General features: G+C 37.3%; 1 protein-coding gene across 36 annotated transcripts in view; it reads right to left on the bottom strand.

Annotated features, from left to right (window-relative positions):
- Positions 1–12,898, bottom strand: part of KMT2C (lysine methyltransferase 2C) — a 203,131-nt gene that overhangs the window by 78,824 nt on the left and 111,409 nt on the right. For 34 of the 36 annotated variants that reach the window (XM_075144199.1, XM_075144194.1, XM_075144189.1 and 31 more), the window contains 4 exons: positions 11,945–12,117; positions 11,048–11,208; positions 8,154–8,267; positions 5,689–6,428 (listed from right to left, as the gene is read on the bottom strand). In XM_075144199.1, the coding sequence (XP_075000300.1) occupies positions 5,689–6,428; positions 8,154–8,267; positions 11,048–11,208; positions 11,945–12,117 (1,188 nt within the window). The remainder of the gene's footprint in view (positions 1–5,688; positions 6,429–8,153; positions 8,268–11,047; positions 11,209–11,944; positions 12,118–12,898) is intronic. The other 2 variants (XM_075144197.1, XM_075144185.1) reach the window with 1 other exon arrangement.

Raw genomic sequence — 12,898 nt, 5'->3', positions numbered from 1 at the left:
CGTGGTCCGCAAAGGGAAAAAGGTGCTCGCAGAAGGCAACTCACCGCCTGGGATGGAAGGTGTCGGATTAGTCTCACCCTCCATGCCCCTACTTCTCTCCAGAGACTCTACAGGGAACCTCAAGGTGACCACAGTAGATCTTTAACACTGCAGATATCTGCGGTTGGGTGAATCCCACTCCTCGAGCCCTCAGCAACTTCCACCAGGCAGAAATGGCAAGACTGAAGTCTGATGTTTTATAAGAGCACTGCAGTTTATTGATCAGTTCTCTGTCAAAATCTCATGTTTTTACTACGCACTGTCACACTAGTTAGCAACTACATCAGCAGGTTTGTGGCAATAGGAAATTTAACTTTACTATGCTAGCCATATTTGTAATACCAAAGAATGTTCCATTTTAGCAAGATAAAGTTAAATCTGTCATTGAATTTTAGTTACAGCTTCCCTATATTTCTAAAATTCATAATGCATAGCAAGTATCTGTTCTTAAAATCTGTATAGCAACACAAAGAAAATCTGTGTATCATAGAAACAATCTTTACATTGATCTATAAGGGAGGCAACTTGCTGGCTAAGGGTCAAAATTCAAGATCTCAACCACACTGAAAATACTTAATCAACAACTAAAACTACCTACTCTTATTTGGGACATATAAAATTATTTTCCTTTTAAGAAGATCACCTCTCTAGTGATTAAGTATATTCAAATGATTAAAAAGCTAACAGAATATTAAATCTGAATATGAAATATTCGGTCTTGCAAAACAAAATGAATTGTCTATGATTCATAAACCACATTGTTAAGAATTAAATTGGAAATTTAATCCAAGTTTTATTATAGATCAGAAACATTTGAATTCTTGGTCAGATAAACTTAATTAAAAACATACACTTCCACGATACTACGAACAAATGAATTACATCAAAGAGATGCATTAATTATATTTTGGCTTTTAATTAATGCCTATTACCACACAACACTGAAGAGAAAGTTCTATTCAGTTCATTTACATCAGAACCACGGCAATAATTATGTACTGTGACAGAAACAGGAAGTTCTAATTCTCCATCATATTCTTGAGTCCTTGAAATTGAACAACACAGCTGCAAGTAAATTATAACAAAAGGAAACCCAATGTCAGCAAGGGTCAGGAGATCTCACTAAATTACCGCTGACTGTGTTTAGCTGCTTAACGCTTTATGAAATCTACTGCAATCACAAATGCACAAACCTGGATTTGCATTTTAATATTTAATGTAATTTTAGGGTTGTGAACAAAATTTAATCTGTTCAAAATATAGCTCCCCTCATAAAAAAAACATAAAAACCGTAAAAAAATCTAATCCTTGGAAAAGACCCTTTTTGTTCTTTTTTTTCCCTGTATCTTTTTCAACAACATACTTAGTGGTACCATGTAATTGAAGACAGCAAAAAAGCCGTAATACCCAAGAACGAACATACACCCGAACCCATCACAGTGCTTTGCATTTTTCAGTGTCATTTTAGAAAAATCTCTTAAAGCACCTAGAAATATGTAGTATATCTTCATGATGAAAATTAAATACCTCTAATCTTAGTATTTTCCATGGAACGCATTCTAAAATAATACTTACGATAAAACAAAAACAGTGGGTTATTATTTTCTATTCAATACTATTCTACACACCATTCTCACCTCTTTATCTATCAGTCTTACAATGCCACATACGTTGTAATGCCCTCCATTTACTGGCTTCATATTATGCACACTACACAGTGCTGTTGCAAAAATAACTATTTCAAATTTGTTCAATTCAGACACATAGAATATACCAAATACCATTTAAAGTATACCTCCACGGAAAAAAATACTCATCTTCCTTGTGAAGATTTATTTCAAACTAGATGTACGCCAGATTAGTCATTAATAAACTTACATGATAATTTCTTTTAAGACTACTACTTCAGAAAAAAGAAATATGAAAAAGATCAAAGAGAGGTCCTGCCCCCGGCATAAATTTGCAGTTTGTAGGCAAGGGTGGAGAATCTGCATATTGCATGGAGAAGACACTGTACAGACACAACTCTGAGGACAGCACTGTAAAAACTTTATCATGCTGGCAGCTACTAGTGAGTATCTCTGATCTACGAACAACTAGATTTCGGATACATGTAAAAACCAATTTGGCTCCATTATGGAGTAAGATAACAGAAACAGAAAAGAACCAGCCCATGGACCAAAACCCATGCGAAGTCAGTGAAATGCTAAGCCTGGCAGATAGAGGGTCCTCTCACTGGGCTGGATGCAGATTTAAAGCTTACCTGTAGCTGAAGGTATGGATAATATGCTATCCTAACAAACACTGTTAATAGAAGTGCACCTTACTGATAGGAGTTCTTATGCTGACACAGAGAAAACACATTCTCCGAAGTGGAATAAGCTTGTACCAGCAAAAGCAATTCTTATCAGTATAACTGTACCTACATACTAATTTATACATAGCTTCCCTTTTGTTTAGAAGATGGATTTTCTCCTGTTGCTTCTAACCAAAGTAGTGATGCCTGCAAAAATGCTAGGGGGGAGAGGGGTGGTGATGACAGCAACACTGATAGTGCAGCCCTGGAAGGGACTCATGAAGCCTTTTTAAGCAGAATATTGTCTTCATGGTTTGTGAGATGGGTTTTAGTTCTTTTGAAATAGGAGTGATGTAGTGGTGTTGCAGACATATCACTAAAGCCTATTACAAATGCAAACTACTAAGATCCAATACAGGAAACCACTTCAGATTATGCATAACTTTGTATTCAATAGTGAAACTGATATTCAAATATATTTTATTAGCAGTTGTATTAATAGATTTTGAAGAAAGGGATAATCATTCTACTGCCCAGCACAATACATTAAATTTAATGAAAACAATTCCAAATCAGAAACTGTTCCTTTACATGGATTGCCCTGACCCAGTGAAGCGTGTGTCTTATAAAATTGAGGAGCAATATATTCAGGATCCAGAGAATTTTTTTGCCTTTTCTTCTTCCTATGAAGTTCCATAAACCCATTGCAATGGATTTTTTTTTTTTTTTTTTAAAACAGGACCAGGACATTCCAACAAGGTAAACTATGCATTAAGAAGATTTAAATCTTCTAGGAGAAAGTGAAGAATACTGCCATCTGTGGAAACTGGCTAATGCTGGCTTGTCTTTGGGGTCCACGGAGTAATCAGACTCTTTATGAAGTATCTGTTTTAAACCTGTGCAGTCTTGGACAAGCAACTAGTTCTGCAATGGCAGTTCCTTTGTGCAACAAAAGCAAGCAGCTGTGGAGCCAATGTTAGCTTCACCAAGTGTAGGAGCCACAACCTCTTAATCAAGAAAAATAACCCAATCCTATTTGTGTAACTTTTCTCCCTCATTTCACTGCCCTCTAAGACATGTCGCTAAGAACTCATCCAGCTGCAAGGTAACATTTGTATCGCATAACTTAGGTCCTGACACAAAGCGACACAACAGCATTGTTCTTTTTTAAACAGAAAGCAGCAGACCTCAAGCCCGTAAAATGAACCTGCTTTTGAGAGGGCAAAATTCCTCTTTAGTGACACCCAGAGAAGAACCACACATGACCTGGTTTATTCCGAACTGCTATACCTAAAACATCATAGAAGCATTTTTTCCCTCAGAATTGTTTTCCCCACTTTTTACTTGTTTTGGATCAATGTGATCATCTTCGGACAGACAAGCACTGAAACACTGTGCTAGGCTAAAATGTTTTAAATTAAGTTTATGTCCCTTCTTCAGTGGTGAGGCCACACTTGGCATGGAAAATAAGACGGAATGGCAGAAAGCAGCACTTTTCTCAGCTGCCAACACCTGCCCAATATGATGCTCTCCCTAAGCCAGAATTGGAAGAAAACATTAATTTTGAAATGTCTGTAGAGTATGACACAAAGAAACAAAAGGTCTTAATTCTTTGGCTTTATACCTGGTGAAAACCTGCTTACTTGCCTTCAAACCTTCCCCAAAGAATTGTCATGTAACAGCACCAAACCAGACCCCGGCACACCTAAGTGTCTGGAGAGCACTGATGCCAGGCAAGAGAGAGCATCAGAAGGGAGATTACAGTTACAGCTACGAGGCTGCTTCTTTCTTTTGTCAATTTGTGAATCAGTTTCTAAAATCACACATAATGAGTTGATTATAAAGAAAGTCATATATAGGGCTGCTGGCATAAATATGAGAAAAATGTAGCATTTTTTCTCCAGAGAACTGCAACAAATATTAACAAAAAAATCACAAGTGCACTTTTTAAGATGACATAAATTGAGAACAATTAGATAAAAATGCAAGGTGTTCTTTGACAATCAAATATATTCAGAGGTTTCTGCTCCTATCCACAACTCTCAGTTTGGAAAAGTACAAAATTCTTTAAAAAAACCTGAATGTTTACAGCAAAAATAGTAATTAAAAAAAAAACCAAAACCAAACCTAAACCAATTTCTGTGTGCAATCCAAAGGCTGAAACATTTAAACACATGCCTTACCCATTGTGGATTTGCCTAATTACATCTTGCTCAAAAGGAAAGCAGCTACCTGTAACTTATCTATTCTGCTACAGGCATTTACAGTTGGGGTCAGCCTTCATGTTTTCCTCAATGGGTTCTCTGGCGGTTAACTAATTTTATTACCAGTATCGTGATGCTGGTTCCAATTCAGAGCAGAGGCAAATTGCACAGAAAAATAAATCAAACTCTTACTGGAATACAAAAGAAGACAAATAAACTTGCCCAACAAAAAACCTGCATTCATTTTAGATGCCTAAGAACCCCACCCCTTTTCAACTTGCATGACGAACTGAGAAAAGAAAAGTACAGAGTATTAAGAAAAATTAAGAAAAATTATTTTTATACGTGCTTGTATATGAAGGTAAAAAAAGCCCCAGAGATACTCCAAAATCTTCCAAATTTAAATTCTTATATTATGTTTGATGTCTTTATTATATACCTTTAACTCTTTCAGAACACTATCTTATACCTTTTCTCAAGAACCAAGAATTTTGAACCCTTAGGTAACACGTAAAAATGGAAAGAATTGTGCAATATATAAAAGGCTTTTTTAACACTAAGTTCAGAACAGCGTGAAATCATCAACTTAGAAGTCCCAAAAACTAAAAACAAATTGTGATGAGAATAGAAATGAAACATTAATTTGCCACACTGACATACTTTTTGTGTAGAATTTTGCAAACACAAAATAAATCCTACAGATTGATAAACCGTTGATGAACCACAACTATGCGATTCAAGTAGAAAGCAAGATGTTGCAGAAGGCGACAGACTTGAGGATTCTTTTTGCTTATCAAATTTAAACCTAGTCAAACCACAATGATTTGTACCAGACAGTTCTTACGTGGTATTTGGTAATGCAACAAAACCATCAAATTATTTGCAACACTACTAAAAATATAACAAATTTTGTTTTATTTTGCTCTAAGCATGAGCTGAAAGAAACTTTAATTCTCACTACAGAACCTTTATGATGTCTGACCTTTCAATTATTTAACATGAAATTACTTTCTGGAAGAAATAAACTACACATTCACGTAGGAGAATAAATGCATACTACATTCTAAAAGATAGGTGAATCTGATGCATTATACTGAAATTTGAACTATGTGCTTCATAAATATATAATGAAATATTCTACATGCTTACCTGTCTTGATCTGGGTCTTCCTGGAGAAAACTTGCGTTTGGTGATGGCTGGTTTTCCCATGCCAATTTTTGGAGTGACTGATATGTAAGTCGTTGGGAGAGCACTTCCAGCAGTGGAAGGCAATGGTGGGGGCTGACTCTGCTGTACCTCTCGTGCAGAATGCAAGTCTAATGAAACATCTGGCGAGGAAGACACATTTGTCTTGTTTATACTAACTGATGGGGGAAGTGAGGGGTAAGTCTCAGCTGGTGATTTTATGGGTTTGTCTCCAACTGGTGAACTATTTGCAACACCTTCATTTGCAGAAGTAGTTTCTACTTCTAGAAGAGCTGGTGTTTCTGACTTTTCATGGGTTTCTCCTTTTTCTACATCTTTTTGCACTTTTATTATTTCCAGTTGTTGTTCTACAGAGATACAAACATCTCCTTTACTTTCAGTCTCCTGTATTTCTGGCATCACAGTTATAGTCTCGGGTACTGAAGACAGAGACTGAGAGTCTACTGTGGATACTTCTGATACCTCCACACCACCTTGTGGCAGCTGTGTCTCTTCCACTTGTTTGTCTAACTCCTGCTGTACTACAGCTTGAACACCTTCCACCACTTCCATCATTTTCTCAGTCTGACTGTCACCAGGTGCTGGTGTCTTTTTAGGAGACATTTCCATTTCAGCTGAATTAAGATCAACAGAGACTTCTGTTTCCAGTTCTGTGGTCTTTTCTTCTGGTGATGTGCCTGTAACTAAGCACAACCATATTAAAGGCTCAGAGCAAAAAAGAAAAACTTACACAGGTATACCGGTCAACAAGTATACTTGGTACACATCAAGTCCACCAAGTACGTATCACTTTACTTAAGTGAATTTAATACATAGTTTAAAATATACTTCATAAATACCTTTCTTTGTACCTATGTCTATAGTAGTCTATGTTTTTAGTATATATTCCCACTGTTTGATCATTACTTTTCTTCCCTGGAAATACAGCAGAGTAAATCACAAAAAAGTAGACCCAAGATTAATTTTTGAGGAATCTGAAGACACATTTCCAGGTAGGCAGCTAAAAGTAGCTTCTTTTTCATTTCTGCATATTGAAGATATATGCTAGCATAAATAATGTATTTTAAGCAACTGTCCCAACACTTCCAAAAAGCAGACAGCTAAGAAGAACAGGACAAGTACAAATAAAAACCATTTCCCTCCTAGCGCTCTTTCAGACTTTAGGAAATCACCTGAAATGAAAACAATTGATGCTAGTTTTTAATTTACTAATTTCACATGGATTTCTTTCAAAAATATTTGTCCAGCCTCCCCTTGAACCAAATCAAGCACCTTTATCCACAACTTTCTTCATCAAGGAGTTCCAGAGTCTTGTATCCATTCCATGGAGAATCACATTCTTTGCTCTGAATTTGGCTTTTCATACGTGCTTTTGATGGACCCCGAGTCTCTTACAGGCCACTTACTTTCTATTACACTTGCACTCTTCTTAAATTCACACTGCTACAACCTCCTCAACCACTACAGTTCAATGCCTAGCATTTTATTATGAATGTGTCTTCACTGGTAGTTTTAAATCATGGCCCTTATACCACAGGCTGTGATGCACGACAGAGTGATCACAGCTAATCTGCAAGATACTTTTTTGCTTTGGCTTTAAATGCAGGTTTCTTGATTGCCCTTAGAGCAACCAGCCTCCAACATTGGCTGGAGGTGGATGGGACATACTGGAAAGTTCTTTGCCATTGATATTGGTCACTAACACATTTAGAGGACTTGACCCAGAAACCATTCTATTTGTATCCTTTTCTTTGGCTGGTACTCCATGTGTGATTGGCAAGATGCATTTATTCCCAGAACATAAATGATCAGCTACTGCAGCACACCCTGTCTGGATGAGTACATTTGTTTATTAAACAAACTATCTTTTATTTACAACGGGGAAAAAGGCAAGAAGAAATCCTTAACCAAAGATACTTGTGGAGTTACAACCACAAAGCACATAAACTGGAAAGAAATTCTACAGTATGCCCCAAAACACACTGGGGGAAATTAATCCAATCCAGTTATTTGCAGCTACAACAAAAAAGGCTTGAAGAGAAAGTGTGAGTGACTGTATTTAAGTAGCAACAAATAGTGCTTTTTACTATAAACTTCCAGCATACAAAAGCATTTAACTATATTTCAAGCTTTTGGAGAAAGCCAGTCCCACCAAACAAGTAGAACAATTTTCTCCTACATAAATATTCTGAAGACTATCTTTGCCTTCAATAAAACACTTCTTCAGCAAAAAAGTTAATACTCTTGCTTGAGAGTTCAGATAGTAGAACTGATGCAATTTGTCTCCTACTGCTTTCCAGGCACTTTTTCCTTTTAAATTTATGAAGTACCTCAAACCTTACTGAATGGAAGAGAGTTCTGAAGGGTTCAGTAGTGGCATTTTCTCAGACTGCAAAACTCTTTCTTACCATCTGTGATGCATCCAACAGCTGATTCTTGACCAGGGCCATCACCACTAATGGGTTGTTCCTGAAATGTCGCATCCTCTCCACCACTTTCCATTTCCATTTCATCTGTACAAGCTAAGGAGAGGCACAGAAGTTACCAATACTGATACGATGTTTATTCTATTACTTTGGCATCAGTAGTTGCTGTCGCTGTTTGACTTTTTGGCTAAAGAGAATGATATTTAACGATACGATAGGAGTTCGGACAAATCAGGTCAACAAGGAGGTTAGGGAGACTATATGGTACTCCTTAAACATTAAGAGCCTTTTTCTCATTAACCGTAAAGCTATTTTATACATTTCTGATAGTAAAAAATGTTGGTAAAGCAATTATATACACCTAATTGTGAAAATTTAATTTACACATAGTCACAGAATCTCCATTACCTGAGCAATACAAAAGGTCTTTTCTCAAATTCCAGTCTGTTAAATTCAACAGAACTTGTAGCATGAAGGCTTCAGATTTTTATACAAATACTACAATAGCTTATGGCATAGATAAGAGATTCCATCTACTATCAGCACTTGATAGTGATCACTTACTTTCAACCTACCTGTTCAACAACATGAAAAATAAGTTTTGCCGCTTTAGAACTAGGATACCTTAATCTGTGAGTTTCCCATGTTAAATAAAGGAATTTGCATGGAAAAGGCATTACTGACCGCTTCTTTTGCTGACAGTATCATTATAGAGGACAGAAACAGGAAATACTTATTTTTTTCCTCGTGTAAAAGCTTTTTCAGTTAAGGAAATTCATTAAAATGCACTAGACAAAGTAGGAACAGGAAAAACAAAGTATATAGTAAGTGTTAACTCAAAAGGAGCTGATCCTCCACGGATGTTAACACAACAAGAGTCAAACGAATATAGCTTTCTGTTCAGGAAAGTCTCTTTGAAGTTCAAAAAGCCAGGAACTATTAGGTGCTGCTACTTTTAGCACCTAAAAACTGCTCTCAGACTCTGCCAACTTTAAAGTGATATTTTAACGTTGAGGAAATGATCATTAAGATTGGCTCCAAATCTCATTTTAATGTACAAAAGTGCTCTCCTGGGTATAAAACGCTGCATGACTGTACTGATGTAATAGCTCCAGATTACTCCTAGTAGTTGAGATGACAGTCCTGTTGGTCCTTGGGGAGAAGAGTATGCTTGCCAATGCTTCTACTAGCTAGAAATCCTAACAGAAGTATTACTTAAAACTTTAGCCTTTCAAATAAATCTGTTACTTACTCAAAAGCATTTTCAGAAGAAGATTGGGAGTTTTTCCAGTGTAAGTTTTGGGTATTACTTGGACATCTTCCTAAATGTTCTAAATACACTGCCTGAGAGTCCAATAGCCTCCACTAACCTTTCAGAATGGAAGTGATCTTCAAAGGCTGCAGTCGCCACTTTTTCCTAACTCAGTGCCCATGTTCACTTACAGAGTTCTTCTGCTCATTTACACACATCTACCTACTGCCACTGCCCTTGCTCCAGAACCATCTTTTTCATCATTTCTTTGCTGCTCACGAAAGGTATGCACTTACACATACAGGCCAACATCAAAGAGAACTACTTGTTTACATAAAACATCAGTTTGAACACACAAAAATTAGAGTTTTGTTGTAGTCCAATACTTCCCCTTTCCAGCCAAAAATTATCAGGCTTTTTAGAACAGAGATACTTATGCCGAATAGAGATTTGGTCCATGACTTAATCTCTTAGATACTGTTATTTCCATACCTACACCAGAGCAGCGTAGAGTGGGACAATCACCTCCCTCTATCAGATTTTACCTTGCTTCCAAATTTAACCACAACTGTACTTCTGGCAAGAAGTTCAGCCTGCATGAGAGTACGTACTATCCAACAGAGCGCGCGGTGTGAAATACACAAAGGCATTCAGTTATGAGTTCATTACACCGGTCTTGTGGATGACCCACTGGACTCAGATCCACAGATCCAAGCTCTCTCTGTGCTTTCCTTACTGTTACTGAGTAATTTTTAAAAAAATACTTTACACTTTTCTGCAACTTCCCTTTCCATCTTTTGCTTGCTTTGTCCATTTAGACAAGAATCTCTCAGAAACAAGACGACTAATCATATATCGTTTTGAAAAAGGACACTTGATTAAAAGCTGCTTCGTGGTGAAACACTAGAATGGTGGTGAAACACTGGCACAGGTAGCCCAGAGAGGTGGTAGATGCCCCATCCCTGGAAACATTCAAGGTCAGGTTGGATGGGGGTCTGAGCAACCTGATCTAGTTGAAGATGTCCCTGCTCATTGCAGGGGGGCTGGACTAGATGACCTTTAAAGGTCCCTTCCAGCCCAAACTATTCTATGATTCTATGAAATACACCTGTCCCTTGAACACAGTCCAGCTTCCACTGCTGTGTTCTACCTGGACATAGTGAGGAGAATGGGCACTATGAGACTGACAAGTAGCAAGAGGAAAACAGAAAAGCTGGATGTCTCTAGGAACATCTACCAGAAGCTGGCTTGTGCCTGGTAGTTAGGCACAAATGAATACAACCGTTACCCTGTCAAATGAATACATTTATGAATTGTACCGCATCAAAAAAAAAAAATTAGAGAAGTTTACAGCTACAGGCCGGGAAGCTGGAGCTGGAAGGTTGAGAGCCACCATTAAGGTGCTTACTTGTCCATGTTTCTAATACAGGATCCTGAAGCCAGAAAGCGTATTGAGAAGACAGCTCACCCCTGGATTGCTTGAGAAGCTGCTGCTAAATGAAGGAATAGATGAACTCCAGAGAGTAGAAAATGAGTGGGTGGTCACAAAAGACTTACTGAGGCAGCTGCAGATATTTATATTCGATGTTAGCATTTTGGAAATACAAAGATTATGTTTGATTACCTGTTACACTGTCAGGTTCAGGAATGAGTTCAGAAGTGTCCATTACATCACATGACTGAGTCTGATCCCCTTCTCCTTGTTTACAAAGAGTGCAGATGTAGTCTTTCAACTGAGACTCCAATTCACTACCTGGAGACCTGTCACATTCTACGTGAATCCACCTGGGGAGATTAATTTAGTGTGACTATGATTTTAATAATAAAAATATAAAGTATCCTAGTAAAAAAAAAATTTAAAAATAGCACTGTTTTCCATTCCTATGGGGAAATAAAAAATTGCAACCAATGCTTTATTATGGAAAATTTTAGAGAAATAAGCATGATACGTCAGTATGTCAAGCAGTGAACAAATTTAAACATGAAGACCTAAACTGTCACTAAAGCCAGCTGGACGCCACAACATGTATAGCAATATCAAGACGTTGCACTGAACATGAAACACAGCCTACATTCTTAAAAGATTCCCAATAACGCTTTTTTTTTTTAATTACTGGCATAGCAAAACATAAAATTAAATAGAGAACACCTACTTGAAAATTTAACAAAAATAGACCATTGCAAACAACCCCATTTATACAACAGTCTGTAAAAGTTAGGATGATGACTCCTCTTGTCTGCTTACTCACAAAATAGATGCAATGTAAGAAGCAGCAGCAGCAGCACATATTTCTCTGTACACCTCAGGTAACTGCCAGTTAATACTTATTTGCTAAGATTAAAAGACTATCTATTATTGTTCTCTGTATTTAGGGATGAAGGATCAAGATGTTGCACAACAAGATACAATAGCATTGTACATGAAACAGTCTACATCCTTCACAGAAACACATTAGTGTCATACAGCTCACCATAAGCTTTAGGCATTTTAGTAGAATTTAACAAAAATTAGGATTCTTACCTTTTGCACATGTGACAATGCAACATATCTTTCTGGAAGTCTTGGAGGCACAGTTTTTCACAGAAAGGACAAGATAAGTTGTCTTGCTGTTGGTAACAACTGTCACATACCAAACAATTATGGTGCCACTGACAACTTGTTCGCGTGCCACACTCAGCACATACTCTACAGTTCTAGAGATCACAAGAATTTAGTTGTTAATTATGATATTTCACAATGTGATAGAACTGCCATTAACTGACATTTTCCTGTTTTGAATTAAATTAAAGAAAGTTTCTGTCCTTGACATCACTAATAAATTATCCAGGATCTGATAAGCATGAAGAGCCTGTGCAACAGCAAGAGTTTGCTTGCACTACTCCTTGACTTGAAAGGAGTATTTCTTATGAGACCAAACTTTCTTATTCCTAATCTCAGTCGTCTTATGACTGCCACAAACTGACTATGAAATTACATACATCTCATGTACAGGGACTTCCCTTGTTACGCTGAAATCACGTTTCTGTTATTACTTACACTTACTCACAAAGTTACTGATAAAACAACAAATTCATCCTGCCCTCCTGAAATGCAAAGGAACCCTTAGCTGCAGAACTGCCGTTCCAGTAAGCCAGAATTAGTTAAATATAAAGAGCCTTCAAGTAGAGATTACATATACTACTGCATAGGTTTCAGTTTACGTTTTAGTTTACACTAGATCATAAGAGCAGTTGTCATTAAGTGAAGGTTATCCACTCCACCTGGATCCTACGCTTCTCTTTTCCCCTATGGGGGTTGATTAACTGTCCTACAGAGTCTTCAGCCACACTGCCTGCTAGCCTCACAGAGCAGCTGTAGAGCCACATGATTAAATACAAATGGGATTCCTTCAGAAACTACAAGTTATGTCACGCAGCAACAGCAGTCCGCAATACACCTAGAACAGCATAACGTGGATAACGATATTTGGGCCTC

The sequence above is a fragment of the Calonectris borealis genome, chromosome 2, assembly GCF_964195595.1.
Source record: "Calonectris borealis chromosome 2, bCalBor7.hap1.2, whole genome shotgun sequence".
Taxonomy (NCBI): domain Eukaryota; kingdom Metazoa; phylum Chordata; class Aves; order Procellariiformes; family Procellariidae; genus Calonectris; species Calonectris borealis.
Note: the sequence above shows the minus strand (reverse complement) of the source record. Positions and strands in the feature narration are given on the sequence as shown.